The following is a 17,363-nucleotide window of genomic DNA, read 5'->3' on the forward strand; positions in this document are numbered from 1 at the left end:
GTGCACAGCACACAGACCTTCAAAAAAAGGGGGAAAAACCCATCCAGTGCATAAAACAAAAGTACAAAATCAGGAGTAGTCTGTGTTGAAGCATAATCATACATTAAAGTGGCCCAAGGATTCTGGATTCCCTCAGAATCTTTTTTGTTGTTGTTTTTGACCATGCTGCATGGCTTTCAGGATGTCAGTTCCCGGACCAGGGGATGGAACCTATGCCCACTGCAGTGGAAGCACTGGGTCAGAATCATTGGGGCCCCAAGCGAAGTCCTTTCAGAATCTTAAATATGGCTTTCCTTTCTCTGAACACAGCAAGTCATGCTCTGCTCCTTCCTGAGGACTTTGTAGTTTAAGATTGTGTTTTTTTTGTTTTGTTTTTAATTTTTAAATGAATATTCCTTTTTTCTCTTAATCATGTGAATATAGATCTCTATTATTGCTTTGGAAAGATATATAGGATATTTTGTTCATCAGTTCAGTTCAGTCGCTCAGTTGTGTCAGACTCTTTGCAACTCCATGAGCTGCAGCATGCCAGGCCTCCCTATCCATCACCAGCTCCCGGAGCTTGTTCAAATTCATGTACATCGAGTCGGTTTTGCCCTCCAACCATCTCATCCTCTGTCGTCCCCTTCTCCTCCTGCCCTCAGTCTTTCCCAGCATCAAGGTCTTTTCCAGTGAGTCACCTTTTAACATCAGGTGACCAAAGTATTGGAGTTTCAGCTTCAACATCAGACCTTCCAATGAACACCCAGGACTGATCTCCTTTAGAATGGACTGGTTGGATCTCCTTGCAGTCCAAGTGACTCTCAAGAGTCTTCTCCAACACCACAGTTGAAAAGCATCAATTCTTCAGTGCTCAGCTTTCTTTGTAGTCCAACTCTCACATCCGTACATGACCACTGGAAAAACCATAGCCTTGACTAGACGGACCTTTGTCTGCAAAGTAATGTCTCTGCTTTTGAATATGCTGTCTAGGTTGGTCATAACTTTCCTTCCAAGGAGTAAGCGTCTTTGAATTTCATGGCTGCAGTCACCATCTGCAGTGATTTTGGAGCCCAAAAAATAACTCTGTCACTGTTTCCCCTGTTTCCCCATCTATTTGCCATGAAGTGATGGGACCAGATGCCATGATCTTCATTTTCTGAATGTTGAACTTTAAGCCAACTTTTTCACTCTCCTCTTTCACTTTCATCAAGAGGCTCTTTAGTTCCTCTTCACTTTCTGCCGTAAGGTTCCTCTTCACTTCACTCTGTCATCTGTGTATCTGAGGTTATTGATATTTCTCCCGGCAATCTTGATTCCAGCTTGTGCTTCTTCCAGCCCAGCGTTTCTCATGATGTACTCTGCATATAAGTTAAATAAGTAGGGTGACAATATACAGCCTTGACATACTCCTTTTTCTATTTGGAACCAGTCTGTTGTTCCATGTCTAGTTCTAACTGTTGCTTCCTGACCTGTATACAGGTTTTTCAAGAGGCAGGTCAGGTGATCTGGTATTCCCTTCTCTTTGAGAATTTTCCATGGTTTATTGTGATCCATGCAGTCAAAGGCTTTGGCATAGTCAATAAAGCAGAAATAGATGTTTTTCTGGAACTCTCCTGCTTTTTCAGTGATCCAGTGGATGTTGGCAATTTGCTCTCTGGTTCCTCTGCCTTTTCTAAAACCAGCTTGAACATCTGGAAGTTCACGGTTCACATATTGCTGAGACCTGGGTTGGAGAATTTTGAGCATTACTTTACTAGCGTGTGAGATGAGTGCAATTGTGCTGTAGTTTGAGCATTCTTTGGCATTGCCTTTCTTTGGGATTGGAATGAAAACTGACTTTTTCCAGTCCTGTGGCCACTGCTGAGTTTTCCAAATTTGCTCGCATATTGAGTGCAGCACTTTCACAGCATCATCTTTTAGGATTTGAAATAGCTCAACTGGAATTCCATCACCTCCACTAGCTTTGTTCGTAGTGATGCTTCCTAAAGCCCACTTAACTTCACATTCCAGGATGTCTGGCTCTAGGTGAGTGATCACACCATCGTGATTATCTGGGTTGTGAAGATCTTTTTTGTACAGTTCTGTGTATCCTTGCCACTTCTTAATATCTTCTGCTTCTGTCAGGTCCATACCATTTCTGGCCTTTATCGAGCCCACCTTTGCGTGAAATGTTCCCTTGGTATCTCTAGTCTTTCCCATTCTATTGTTTTCCTCTATTTCTTTGCATTGATTGCTGAGGAGGGCTTCCTTATCTCTCTTTGCTATTCTTTGGAACTCTGCATTCAAATTGGTATATCTTTCCTTTTCTCCTTTGCTTTTCACTTCTCTTCTTTTCACAGCTATTTGTAAGACCTCTCAAGACAGCCATTTTGCTTTTTTGCATTTCTTTTTCCTGGGGTTGGCCTTGATCCCTGTCTCCTGTACAATGTCGTGAACCTCTGTCCATAGTTCATCAGGCACTCTGTCTGTCAGATCTAGTCCCTTAAATCTATTTTTCACTTCCACTGTATAATCATAAGGGATTTGATTTAGGTCAAACCTGAATGGGTTAGTGGTTTTCCCCACTTTCTTCAATTTAAGTCTGAATTTGGCAATAAGGAGTTCATGATCTGAGCCACAGTCAGCTCCTGGTCTTTTTGCTGAATGTATAGAGCTTCTCCATCTTTGGCTGCAAAGAATATTATCAGTCTGATTTCAGTGTTGGCCATCTGGTGATGTCCATGTGTAGAGTCTTCTCTTGTTCATACTGCATATTAATACAATACGTATGTTATGTGTGTTAGGTTGGTACCTAAATGTAATTGCGATTTCAGACCATGAATTTTAAATCATTAAAACTAGGCTCAAATACATCTTTATTAATCAAAATAGGAACCATTGCAATCACACAGTTTTGCCAATGAGAAAGAAGTAAGTTTGTTTATTCCTGTAGCGTAAAAACCCACGCGTTAGTGTTTGATGGACTCTTGGGAAGCTGTTTCTGCCTCCTGCTGGTTGTGGAAGTGTTTTCCCTGCAAAACGTTGAGATACTTGAAGAGGTGGTAGTGGGTTGGTGGGAGGTAAGATGAATATGACTGTTGAGGCAAAGCTCTGTAGCCCAGTTCATTCAGCGTTTGAAGCGTTGGTTGTGTGATGTGCGATCAGGCGTTGTCACGGAGAAGAATTGGGCCCTTTGTGTTGACCAGTGCCAGCTGCAGGTTTGGAGTTTTTGGTGCATCTCGTGGATTTGCTGAGCATACTTCTCAGATGTAATGGTTTCACCAGGATTCAGAAAGCTGTAGTGGATCAGATGGGCAGGAGACAACCAAACAGTGACCATGACCTTTTTTAAAAGGTGCAAGTTGGCTTTGGGAAGTGCTTTGGAGCTTCTTCTCAGTCCAGTCACTGCACTGAGCTGATCATTGCCCGTTGTCCTATGAAATCCACTTTTTATCGCACGTCACACTTCGAGAAATGGTTTGTTGTTGTGTAGAGTAAGAGAAGACAGTTCAAAACAATTGTTTTTTATTTGCAGTCCTCTTATGAGGCTGCAAAAAGCTTGTCAAGCTGTTTTATCTTTCCTATTCGCTTCAAATGCTGGACAACTGTCATTGTCAAGCTGTTTAGCAAACTTCAGCTTCGATGATCCTCTAAATTGGTGCTTGTCAGCTTCCAATGGCCTGCCACTGTGCTCCTCTTCTTCAAGGCTCTCATCTTCCTTTGCAAAACTTCTTGAACCACCGCTGGCATTGTATGTCCACTGGTAGTTCCTGGGCCAAATGGACTGTTGATGTTATGAGTTGTCTTTACTGCTTTATGAACTTGAATGAGAAAATTGCTAGAATTTACTTTTTGTCTAGCATCATTTCCCAGGTTTAAAAAAATATAAAATAAACAGCAGGTAATAAGTCATTAGCAACAAACAAAACAAGAAATGTGCATTAAAATGATGTATAACATAACCATATTTAAGAATGTATTCCAGTATCGAATGCAAAGTTCAGCAATTCTAAACTGCAGTTACTTTTGCACCAACCTAATAGTATTTTATTTAGGAAACAAACCTTAAATATGTTAATGTTTCTATAAGCATAGAGAGTGGGAGTGAAAGTTGCTCAGTCGTGTCCAACTCTTTGTGACCCCATGGACTATACAGTCCATGGAATTCTCCAGGCCAGAGTACTGGAGTGGGTACCCGTTCCCTTCTCCAGGGGATCTTCCCAACCCAGAGATCGAACCCAGGTCTCCCTCATTGCAGGCGGATTCTTTACCAGCTGAGCCACAAGGGAAGCCCAAGAATACTGGAGTGGGTAGCCTATCCCTTCTCCAGCCGATCTTCCTGACCCAGGAATTGAATTGGGGGGTTGCAGGGAGGAAACCATCATTTTTTAATTACACATATTTGTAGTACTTATATGTATTACTTAAGTAATTTTTAAAAAGTTCTTTCAAAAAAAGCCTATCTTGATCTGGTTTCAGCTTTTCATTTCATTGTTGTCTTTAATATTTGAATGCAATCACACTAAAGTTTGGTACACGTTAGATAAATCAAAATGATAGCCTTTCTTGACGGGGGGCAGTTGTTCAGCTTTGTACTCGTCTTTTAGTTTTCTTAATTTTAAGGCCTGATTTGTTTTGACTAGTTTTAATGTTTTCACTGTTTAGATTTCTATTAATTTTTATAAAGGATAAAATGTAATAAAATTTATTTTCAGATATTTAAAAATCAGCTTTTTGAAAAAGTTGAAGTACATTTGATTTACAACTTTAGTTAGTTTCAGGTATACCACATAGTGATTCAATATTTTTATAGATTATTCTCCATTTAAAGTTATTATGAAGTATTGGTTGTTTTCCCCTGCTGTACAATATCTCCTTAGAGTTTATTTATGCATAATAGTTTGTACCTCTCTCGCTGTCCTCTGTCCCTCTCTCCACCTGTAACAAATGGCAGCATTTTATTCTTTTTTATGACTGAGAAATATATTATTTCTTATATAAATATACATGTATATACATACACACACATACATATACATGTGCACACTTCCCATAGCTTCTTTACACATTCATCTGTTGATGGGCACTTAGGTTGCTTCTGTTATCTTGGCTATTGTAAATAATGCTGCTGTGAACATTAGGTTGCATGAATCTTTTTGAGTTAGTGTTTTCATTTTCTTCAAATATATACTCAGGAGTGAAATTGCTGGATCATATGGTCAGAAACTAAAAATAGTAGTCTTATTTTTTTAAATGGAATCTTATTTGGATATCCTAAATGTAAACAGCTTTCTTGGAGCTGTAGTTCTGAGAGTATAGTTTAAGTATCACTGTAATAAAATATTTAGGTAATAACATAAGTAAATATTGATAAAGTTGTTGCTGCATTAAACAAACTTCTGACAAGCAGGCAGTATCACCATACTGTAGCTCAGATGTTTATTCACTTCAGTCCAGTCGCTCAGTCACGTCCGGCTCTTTGCGACCCCATGGACTGCAGCACGCCAGGCCTCCCTGTCCATCACCAACTCCCAGAGTTTACTCAGACTTAAGTCCATTGAGTCTGTGATGCCACCCAACCATCCTCTGTTGTCCCCTTCTCCTCCCACCTTCAATCTTTCCCAGCATCAGGGTCTTTTCAAATGAGTCAGTTCTTCGCATCAGGTGTCCAAAGTATTGGAGTTTCAGCTTCAGCATCAGTCCTTCCAATGAATATTCAAGGTTGATTTCCTTTAGGATTGACTGGTTTGATCTCATTTCAGTCCAAGGGACTCTGAAGAGTCTTCTCCAACAAGCACAGTTCAAAAGCATCAGTTCTTTGACACTCAGCTTTCTTTATAGTGCCACTCTCACATCCATTCATGACTACTGGAAAAACCATAGCAAATGTAATTTTGGCATTTACACATTAGTAATAAACATTTTTAAGAGAAAATTTACACTAATGTGTAAATGCCAAATTTAATACAGGAAAGAAGACATTCAGAGATGTGTGTATCAAAATGTTAATTGCTGAAGAAATTAATATAGAGAATTATGTGTTTAACCAACTACCAAATTGTGTTATAGCCTAAGTGCTATTGTTTGGACTGGAGATGAATCCTGTTGGTTGACTGCTGTTAGTGAAGGGTTTAAGAGAGTAGTTGGGATTTAAGATAACTTGACTGATTTGAGCTTTTAAAGTTTGTTATGTAAAAGTAACTGTAAAACACACCGCTACATGTTTACATTAAAAACATTTTAATGAAAAATAACTATTTGCAAAAGAAAAAATATTCAGTGAGAAGAGAGGTATTGTTTTGCATTTTTACAAACCTGTTTAATGTTTGCCCAAATAGAAGTTGGCTGGATTCTGTATTCATAGTGTTTCACAGCTTGAATAGCATCAGTAGAACTTATTTGTAAACTTAAGAGATAATGAGAGTAAAGTCAAGTGCCATGTTGGTATGATAATGAAAGTCAGTGTGACCTCATGGAGTCCCTGCACAAGCCCCAGTTCCCACCCGCACTTTGCAGGCCACTCTGTACACAGCGCGCTGGAGGATTCCTGGTATGTTGCACATGTTCCATCAACTCTCTTTCTTTGTTTTGTTGCAGAGTCCTTTGGGCAGAATTATCCAGAGGTAAGAGTGTAATATTGTGATTTTAGAAACATGGTAACTCGCTAGCTTTTATGTTTGAGTAGAGTGAAAACTACATTTTCATCTTTTTTTCTTTGATAATAGAAGCATTAAGTGTGATAATCTTTTGCTATAAAAATAACTAAAATTTAATTTTGAACCGGGTGAAAAGTAGACAGTCCATATTGGTTGGAAATCTCAATGTTGTAAATCTTATAGTTCATTTCCCTTTAAATTTAAAAAGACTTTGATTAAAGCATTTTTCACAAACCATACTATCACCTGTATGAAAATGTGTTTTTTTGTGTATTTTTATAGTTTTGATTAGTGTTTTTACATAATAATATGTATACTGTAAGTGTGCTTTACTTTTTAAAATGTAGAAATATTTTGTAATACTTGGAGTGTTTACATGGCTTGATTTTAATATAAATTTATTTGATTTTCCTAGGGGTTTTGTTTTATTAATAGATTATCTTTCTGGGAATAAATTTCAAGAACTATGATTGCTTGATCAATAAGATGACTCTTAGTGAATCCTGGTTTATTTTGCCTAATTGCCTTGTTGAGAATTTGTATAAAGTTGCAGTAGTAATATAAAGGATTGGTCACATCTGTTTGTAAAAATTCTCTTTTAGTTTTTATAAATATTTCTCTATTTTGGTTTAATAAATAAAAGAACACACATAGATTATTTTGGTGTGTATCATAGTTTAAATTCAAAAGAAGTATCATAGATGTTAGAGAAACTTTAAAGAAATGATTTGGATCTCTGGGTATTACTGTCTGTTTCTCACCTTCATTTCAATTTTTAGGAAGCTGATGGAACTTTGGATTGTATCAGCATGGCCCTGACTTGCACCTTTAACAGGTGGGGCACGCTGCTTGCAGTCGGCTGCAATGACGGTCGAATCGTCATCTGGGATTTCTTGACGAGAGGCATTGCTAAAATAATTAGTGCACACATTCATCCGGTCTGTTCTTTATGGTAAGGCGTTTTAAAGTTTAATGTATTAAATGTGAATTAAGTTGATGAATTGTAACTGTATAATTGCCAGTCTAACTAGATAAATTTTAGTATTTAAAGTTCTGAGTCTTTGGCCATTAGTAACATAATTTCTCATAGCTTGTAGAAAGGTTGGCTCATGCTGATGTTGAACACTTGTGGGGAGAAATTCATTGCAATATGGATCAGTGTCAGGCTCTGTCTGAGAATCCCGCAGTACTGAAATGAGACATTTGCAGATTGCAGCAGATTGCAGGTCTTATTTGTGATACTGACCTTTTCATTAGAATAAAGAAATCTTGGTTAGGAGGGAAGCTTGAAAGTTCAGGTGTCCAGCCTTGTCCTGTTCCTAAATTACAGCAGTTGTAGTGATCACAAACATGCCTGTTCCTTCATTGAATTGTAGTTATTAAGGCTTTTTATCAAAAATATTGACCTGAAATCTGATATCAAATAAATTCCCTTTGATTTTATTCTTACTCTCAGGGACTGTTTCTTTCCGAACATTTTATTTTGGGGCAACACTTCTTTTAAATGAGCTTGGGATCAAAAACCCCTTATCCGGTCTAGATTTATTAAGCTAACATACTTCCTTTGGCCTAAATATAAGCAGCTGTGGTATTATAAAGCACTTGTTTGCGAGGAGGCCTGAATCCCAGTCTAGGATTGGCCACTAATGAACCAGCAGCTTTGGCCAGAACTTTTCTCTAAAATGTAAAATGAGAGAACTGGCCTATATAATTTCTTAGGCCCTTTCTAGTTCTTTTGCATTTTATTTCTTTTTTATTATTATGCTTTTGCAATAAAGATTTAAGTAGATACATACATTTTTATTAGCTTTATTAAGATATGTATAGTTCACATGTTGTAACATCCACCCAACTAAAGTGCACATTTCACTTTTTTATATTTTCAGAGTTGTGCAGCTATCATCACAATCTAATTTTAGAAGTGCTGCCACTTAAATTATTCATATTTTTATTATAAAATAATAATATTTAGAAAATTAAAGAAAATACAAATGCAATAAAAAGGAGAAAGACTATCTTCCATAGTCTTACCACATAGATATAACTACTATAAATATTTTGATTTGTTACTATATATTTTTTAAAAGCAAAGTTTGTGTGCCGTGTTTTATATTTTGCTTTTTTCCTCGTTAACACCAGACATTTTCCTGCTTGTGTAGCCTTTAAAAACTTTTTTTAATGGCTATGTATCTTCTGGTAGATGAACCATAATTTGCTTGATTATTTTTTGTTTCTCTGCTATGTAGTGTTTAGTCAGTCTCTTTGCACATAAAAGTTTTTCTCTCATACAATCATTTCTTCAGCAAACATTGAACATGAATTATGTGCCAGATATTGTTTTAAGCATTTAGGGTAAAAGTTAGGGTTTGGGGGAGACAAAAACAAGTACTAAAGGTTTGTAGGTCCTACATAAGAACTACATTTGAAATTTAGTGGAGGCAAAGGTGCAAAGGAGGAAATCATGAATTGTATTGGAGAAGAATAGCGGTCAGAAAAAGTTTCAAAGATAGGGTGATTTCTAACCTCAGACTTGTAAGATGAGTGGGTGTTTCCCAGTTGTATCCCAGGCAGCTCTGCAGAGACAAAAGCAGGTCAGCTTGGTACAAGTATGGGAACAGGAGGAACCGCAGCGGTTCAGATTCGCTGGACTGTGCTGTGGACGATGTGGTAGGGCAGCAGCCGAGGTAAACCGCGCTCCGAGGAGCACGGTGGGTGCTGCCCTGTACACTGAAGTCTCATCCGGGTGGTACTGTGCGGCCGTTAAAGCTCTGTAGGAAGACACTGAAGTCTCATCCGGGTGGTACCGTGCGGCCGTTAAAGCTCTGTGGGAAGAAAGGTGACACGCTCGCCTTTCGTTTTAGAAGGCCTCTAGAGCAGCGTGTGGGGAAGAGGACGGCAAATGAGGACAGGAGTGCAGAGGTCTGGGTTAGAGAGGGTGAGGACGGATGCGATAGGAGAGCAGCTGGATGGTGCAGATGTGAGAGACGGTGGAAATTAGAGGGCATAGGCGTTGATTAGGTAAGGGGTGTGAGTGAAGTAGAGAAGTTGCGATGACGGCCCTTAGGTCTCCCACTTGGATGAAGATGTTAATGTAAGATCTGAGGGAGATGCAGTGAATCGCAGTGTGTGTCTCCTGCTGTGCGTTGTTGCACGCAGCTGTTTTGTGAGTATCTGCCCTGGCATATGGTAGGGGTGTGGACACGTGGACCTTGGCTGCCACTTTACTGCCGTGTTCCCAGCTTCTAGCATTATACCTGGTGTACAGTAGACACGTGCACACTTGTTTGGTGAGTGGGGTATCTTAATGAAGAGTTTTTGTCACAGAACTTGATTATTAAGAACTTTAAAACATGCAAACAATATATGAGTATATAGAGTAAAAAATGAGAGCCCCTTGTTTACTCCTTGAGGTATCCCCAGGCAAGAATACTGGAGTGGGTCGCCATGCTCTCCTCCAGGGCATCTTCCCAACCCAGGAATTGAACCCAGGTTTCCCACATTGCAGGCAGATTCTTTGCCATCTGAGCCACCAGGGAAGCCCAAATTAGAGAATGAAATATATCTTTTATCTGTAAGATCTATCTGTATCTCTCACATATATAAAAATATACATACACAAGTAAATGTGTATTTTTTTTAAATGGAAACATTGTTTTATAGCTTCGTCTTCCACTTAATATATGGGAGATGTTTTTCTGTATTGATATATATGTGTGTGTGTGTACATAGGTATAGTATTACTTGGTATGTGTGCATCGTAACTGTTCCTGATTTTTGTTAAATATATTTATACGTGAGAGTTAAGGTCAGTAATTACACACATTTTGCATTTTTCTTTGATCCAGCCTCACTTAGAGTATGACTTTATGTATTAATTGTTGTATAATATTTGTACATATTAAGGACTAAGAACATTTCACCAAGAGGAGTTTCGGATAGGTATAATAGTTGTCTTCAGCTATTACAGAACTGACATATGCCACACAGAAATTGACCTAAGGAGAAGCAGCAGGACTCGTAGATAGTGAGTGGAATTTATGGGGAAACAAATGTTAGCTTAGAATAGAGAAGAGCTCCCAAGCAGAGTGCCCGTGGATGGGGTGGACTGCCCAGGGAAGAACTTACCAGTGGGACTGGCCCTTCTTGGGCTTGCTGTCTCTTCTTACAGTTGCTGCAGAAGATATTCAAGCACTGGATGGGGGCCACGGGATAGGTAGAAAAAGTGATATTTAAGACTCCAAGACCTGTCTGTCTTTTGGAAAGAAACAGTATTATCAGATGTGAGAATGTACGAGAATCCCTCGTTCTTGAACTTACGGAATTTGGAACTGAAGAATGTATTGTTAATTCCCTCTACTATAACAGAAACACAAGCCTGCTGTAAAACAAAAAGTTACTCAGGTGCGGAGGGTCTAAAGGAACAGTGGAGTCACAGCTACGTTCTGCCGCGTCGTGAGAGGCCCTGCAGTGCTAGGAGGGCTGCAGAAGGCCCTCGTTTCTCCCTCCCAGTTCCCCAGCTTCTCCCATTCCCAGTACTTCCGTTCTTTTGGCTGGTTTCTCTTGATATTTGTCTTAACATTTCTAAAGTACTTACACATATTCTTCTTAGTTTAATTTCAAGAACTTACTCGTGACTTCTTACTACAGTGTATGTGAGTCTTGGCTCACCCTCTTACCCTCTCTTTACCCACTGAAATTGGGTGGACCATTGACCTCTTTGTTATCAACCCTCAAGTTACAGTGTTTGTAGGCACCTTCCTTTTTCGGTTGGCATTCCCAGAAAGGTCCTCTTGTGGACTGGGAGTGTTCCAGAGGTGGTGGGAGACGCGCCTGAGTCCTTTGTGTGCAGACGTGAGCTCAGCCCCGCCACACGCACTTCCTCAGCTCACGCCTGCCTTTCTCTGCGTTGAGTGTCAAGTCTGGGAATACATTTATCTTGTCTCTGATATAAATAATGGTTTTTGAGCACAGTAAGTGCTAAGAGTTTTATGTGCATTAATTTTAATTCTCTCGTCTGCAGATACTGTTATTATTTCCATTTTATAAATGAGAAAGTTGAAGTTCAGAAAGATTATATAACTTGCCCAAGACCACACAGCTAGAAGGTCATAATGTCTAGGCTTGAGTATAAATCTGACTTGAGCCTGTGTTCTTAACCATGGAACTGTGTTACCTCCTGTAAGTTCCTAAGTAGCAAATCCTATTCATTGCAAAATTTGAATTAAGACTCATTTAGGGTTTCTTTTTCTGTTTGTTTGTTCTTTGTTTCTATTTTCTTTCTTTTTTTTTTTTTTTGGCTTTCTGTAGGTTACTGAACTATTTTTAGAGTTTCATCTTGACTTATCTATATTACTTTTGAGTTTATTTCTTTGTCTAGCTTGTATAGCTTTTTAATGGTTGCTAGATATTACATAATATGTACATAACTTATCACAGTCTACTCACGTTGACGTTTCCCTAGTTTAAGAGCAGCATAGAAACTTTACCTCTCTTTCCCTTCCTTGTTTATAATATAATTGTCTTAAACATTTCCTCTATGTATATTGATATCTACCTAAGACAGCGTTAGGATATTTGTTTCAAACATCAGACCTTGAGAAAAAGTATTTAATTTTTTAAACACTTTTCATTATTCTTTCTTCCTGATGTTCTAAGATTCCTTCTTTCCTGATGATCTGAGATTTCTTCTTTGCTTAGAGAACCTCCATGAGCCATTCTTTTAGGGTAGGTCTGCCGGTGACAGAGGTCTTGATTTACCTCTTGGTTTCTGAAGGTTGCTGTCTGGATGTAGAATTGGGGACGGCAAGTCTTTTCTTCTAGCACTTGACAACATGTCACTTCCTTTGGGTCTCCATGGTTTCTGATGCAAAATTTGCTGTCATGTAAATTGTTGTTCCTCACAAATAAGATGTCATTCCTCTTGCTGCTTTCAAGGTCTGTTTTCTTTGCCATTAGTTTTCAGAAATTTGTGTCTTGGAGTGGATTTCTTTGAATTCATCTTCTTTGAGGTTTGCTTAGCTTCTTGAATCTGTATGTTTTATATCTTTTGTCAAATTTGAAAAAATTTCGTCATTATTTCTTCAAATACTTTTAAGCCTTACTCTCTTTATTTTCTCCTTAGAACTCTGATGCCATGGATATTAGATATTAGATCTTTTGTTATAGTCCCACAGGTCCCAGAGGCTCAGTTCATTTTTTTCATGGCATTTTTTTCTGTTTTGTTAAGATTGGGAATTTTATATTCTGTCTTCCAGTTTACTGATTCTTTCCTCTTTTCCACTGGCTGCTGAACCCGTCTTTTGAATTTTTTTTTTTTAATTTCAGTTTTTGTATTTTTCAGTTCTGAGATTCCCATTTGGTCATCTTCTGTTTCTTTGCTGAGATTTCTTTTTCCCCCATTTGTTCCAAGCATGTTTGTAATTGCATGATGAAGCATTTTAATGATGGCTGCATTGAAATGTTTGTTAGGTTCGAATACCTGTGTTATCTCTATGGCAGTGTCTGTTGGTTGTCCTCTGACTCTCTGGGAGGGCGTGTGCTCAGTGTGTGTGCCCATTGACGCTGCTCGGTTGCTGACATCTCCATCACCTGGCCCAGGACATATGAGGCAAAGAGAAAACCTAAGGATCTCACGGCTGTGTTGTTCCTCAGATCCTACCGTACCCAGCCAGTCTGGCTCTTCTTTACCTTTGTTTTCTGTATAATGTCCAGGATGTTTAACTATACTTAGCAGGAGGAATTAATTTCTTTCTTAATTCTTTTAAATAACAGATACCTATCTCTATTGTTTAGCTTATACTATGATGGTGCTACTGTAGGGCCAAATTCAGAAAATTCAACTACTCCTTCTTCTGCCTTCAAGGGGAAGAAAACTTGCTTTTGTTAAATCAGCACTTAAGGGCCTGCTGATTTTTACACTCTTCTAAAATGTTTGAGTCTCTTTTTTCACTGAGCCATCTAAATTGTTATCTTGAACTGTTAAGAGCTTCTGTTGCTAGATATGAAGATATCTTGTCATGAAAACATTTATTGCTTAGTGTTAGGAAAGCTTATAGATTTGAGTATATGTTTAAAAAACGAAGAAGAAGAAACATTGGTGACCCATACAGTTAGGGCGATAAGTGTGACTCATGCATTTTTATCTGTAAGGTGATATGGTATTTTTAACTTAGAATATGTGCTAAGTTACCCTTTTTTCCTTCTCAGCTGGAGTCGAGATGGTCATAAGCTCGTGAGCGCGTCCACTGATAACATAGTGTCACAGTGGGATGTCCTGTCAGGCGACTGCGACCAGAGGTTTCGATTCCCTTCACCCATCTTAAAAGTCCAGTATCATCCGCGAGATCAGTATGTTTAATTTGAGCTATTCTTTCCTGGGGTGGGTCTGATTCTGTCTAAATTATCTCTAAGCTCATGGTAATTTCAGTTTAAGGTGTTAGGAGGCAAAAGCACACATCTCTTGAAACCTCTTCTACATGAATGAATTTCTCTGTCTTGGTTGGTTCTGAATAGATTTCAAAGATACTGTTGTGGTAGTTTACAATTAAAAACTGGCCTATAATAATTAAAACTTTGAAATGGGCAAAGATAGAAATAAGTATAATAACTGTTCTTGACCTGGGGTTTTCCCCCAATTATTTGAATTTCTTTGGTACCGGAAATAGTTCATTATGAAAACTACATTTAAGGAACTTCCCTGGAAATCCAGTGGCTAGTACTGTGTCCCTCCCAATGCCAGGGGTCCTGGGTTCGGGAAGCTGGATCCCACATGCAGCAGCTAAGACCTAGCACAGCCAAATAAATAAAATATTTTTAAAAATTATATTTATGTAGCTGCTGCTGCTGCTGCTAAGTCACTTTAGTTGTGTCCGACTCTGTGCAACCCCATAGACAGCAGCCTACCAGGCTCTGCCATCCCTGGGATTCTCCAGGCAAGAACACTGGAGTGGGTTGCCATTGCCTTCTCCAGTGCATGAAAGTGAAGTCACTCACTTGTGTCCGACTCTTCGCGACCCCATGGACTGAAGCCTACCAGGCCCCTCTGTCCGTGGGATTTTCCAGGCATGAGTACTGGAGTGGGGTGCCATCGCCTTCTCCTGTTTATATAGAGTTACCCACCATTCAGTTACTGAGATACAACTATTTTCATTTCTCTAGGTTCTCTTTTAGTTAAGTTCTCATTAAGTTTAAAGCTTATTATATAGTGCTTCATAGCTCACAAAGCACTTACTAGCTCACAAAGCATTTGTCTGTGTTAGCTGTACACAAATATGTATTTTTACATAGTTTTAACTGATGTTTTGCTTTTTCATTTTCATGCATATTTTACCAGTTTGCTACATCTTCATATTTATTTTTAATGATTACATTTTGTTTTGTCAAGGTAGGATCCCATAACTTTACTCAGTCATTTCCCTATTATTAGAAATTTAGAGTTTAGTCTTTTTCAACTATTTTAAATATCCTTGGGCTGGATAGGTTGATGAGGGTAGTGGATAGGAATTAGGGAAAAAGGGCAGAGAGTCAGCTTTCTGATACCATAGCAACTGCCAATGTGCTATTCATATTTTTAAACAGGAACAAGGTTCTCGTGTGTCCCATGAAATCTGCTCCTGTCATGTTGACCCTTTCAGATTCCAAACATGTCGTTCTGCCCGTAGACGATGACTCCGATTTGAACGTGGTTGCATCTTTTGATAGGCGAGGAGAATATATCTATACAGGAAATGCAAAAGGCAAGGTAAGCCTGGAAGCTTAGGAGCTGGTGAAATAAGTAAGCATCAGTCATCCTGCATGTTGGCTCATTTCGTGTTTACTTGTTCTCTTTTCTTTGAAATTTCTTCTATCCCTGGACTGAGTGTGCTTCCTGCCTGTGGCAAATACAGCCTGTTCTGACATGCCTTAATAATTTCTGTTCTTTGGATTTAGAGTGGTCAGAGAGTATTCGATCTAGAAGAGGATGGAGGGCCTTTACTGGGTGCTAGCAATAAAGGGCCATTACTAAATTATAAAATTTAAAAATCATCAATGGAATATTGCTAACAAGATGTCTGATATCTTGGTCTGAAAATATTGTATAATTTAGGCCACTTTAATCTGTTTTGTGTAGTAAGAAGTTAGGTTAAAAAAAGAGGTTAAGTAAGTTTTAGGATCCTTTTCAAACTTTTTAGAGTTTGAGTTCCATTGCATTTTTTTTTTTTTTTTTTTTTTCCTTTTTGACTGGGTCATATCAGTTAGTATGGCTACTTAAGAGAGTGGCAGTGTTGTGGGTATTTTTGTGGTAAAATGCACTTACAGCGTACTGTCTTAACCATTCTTAAGCGTGCAGCTCAGTAGTATAAAGTACATCGATATTGTGCAGTCATCACCGTCATTTATCTCCAGAGCTCTTTTCATCTCACACTTACCTTGTACTTATTAAATGACTTGCTGTTCCTTACTCCCTTTCAGCCCCTGGAAACCATCATTCTCCTTTCTGTTTCTATGAAGTTGGAACTCATCCAGTATTTTTTGTGTGTGACTGGCTTATTTCACTTAGCATAATGTCCTTAAAGATTCATTCATGTTGTAGCACATGTCTTCAAAATTTCTTTCCTTTTCATATCCAAGTAATATTCCATTGTATGTATATGTCACATTCTGTTTATCTGTTGATGGATACTTGGGTTGCTTCCACTTTCTGTCTCTTGTGGATAATGTTAAACATTGTCTTTTAAACATAGGTTAAGACATTGTCTTTAATTGAAGGGGTAAAAGCAAGTTGAATAGAGACACTTAGGTTTTCACCCAGTCTTTGCCCAGTTTTAAAAACAGAACCCGTATCTAATTACTGTAAATTATCAGAATATTTACTTACTTTTTTTCTCTGTTAAACTTTAGATTTTGGTCCTAAAAACCGATTCTCAGGATCTTGTTGCTTCCTTCAGAGTAACAACTGGAACAAGCAATACCACAGCCATTAAGTCAATAGAGTTTGCCCGGAAGGGGAGGTGAGTACCCGGAAGGGGAGGTGAGTGCCCGGAAGGGGAGGTGAATGCGGCCTGTCTCTTTAGAGACAGTCTTAAAAGTGAGCAGAACGCAAAATACATTGAGAGTCATAGTTTTTGTGTGTATTATACTTAAACTTTTTAAGAGTTTATTTAAAAAATATTTGTAGAAACGGTTACTGTCTGGTTCTTAAGTTTGTAAAATTTACTGCATTGAGCCAGCAGACACATCTTACCGGAGTTTCACAGGCAGTTGCTTTACAGAAAAGATGTCTGAGTGGTCTGTGCTTAGAACCAAAATGCCTGGCACATGGTAAGCACTGGGCAGAGATGAACTATTTATTATATTGTAATCAGAATTGATACCGCAGAATTCACATAGTAATTGAATATGCAGTTTACTTACGTGAAACTTATTTATCCTCTTACTTTCAGATGTTTTCCTAGTAAGTTTGGTTACCCAACTAGAAGTAGATATCAACAGAAACAAGAAGAAAATAGGTTGTCAATAAGAAATTGTCAGTAAGAGAAGTGATGGTCACTTTAGTTTGTATAGAAATCACTGTTCACACTTAGAAGACATTCATGTTCAATTTCTCTTGAATTCAGAAAAAGTGAAGTCTGTAAGAAAGTGGTAAAATAAGTTGTATTTTAGACAGGTTTCCAACACTCCCAATGTTAAAAATTTGGGCAATCCAAATGATATATTAACTCATTAAGAAGAATGTATTGTACTGTCACTAAAATAAGCCAGAGGAAT

General features: G+C 38.4%; 1 protein-coding gene across 7 annotated transcripts in view; it reads left to right on the top strand.

Moving 5' to 3' along the window:
• The window catches only part of RBBP5 (RB binding protein 5, histone lysine methyltransferase complex subunit), a 40,404-nt gene that overhangs the window by 8,967 nt on the left and 14,074 nt on the right, over nt 1-17,363 (top strand). For all 7 annotated transcript variants that reach the window (XM_086345639.1, XM_086345640.1, XM_086345644.1 and 4 more), the window contains exons 2-6: nt 6,559-6,584; nt 7,397-7,569; nt 13,824-13,964; nt 15,195-15,357; nt 16,497-16,606. In XM_086345639.1, the coding sequence (XP_086201765.1) occupies nt 6,559-6,584; nt 7,397-7,569; nt 13,824-13,964; nt 15,195-15,357; nt 16,497-16,606 (613 nt within the window). The remainder of the gene's footprint in view (nt 1-6,558; nt 6,585-7,396; nt 7,570-13,823; nt 13,965-15,194; nt 15,358-16,496; nt 16,607-17,363) is intronic.

This window comes from Bos grunniens, chromosome 16 (assembly GCF_055505025.1).
Source record: "Bos grunniens cultivar Pamir isolate PY7600 chromosome 16, Bosgru_T2T1.0, whole genome shotgun sequence".
NCBI lineage: Eukaryota > Metazoa > Chordata > Mammalia > Artiodactyla > Bovidae > Bos > Bos grunniens.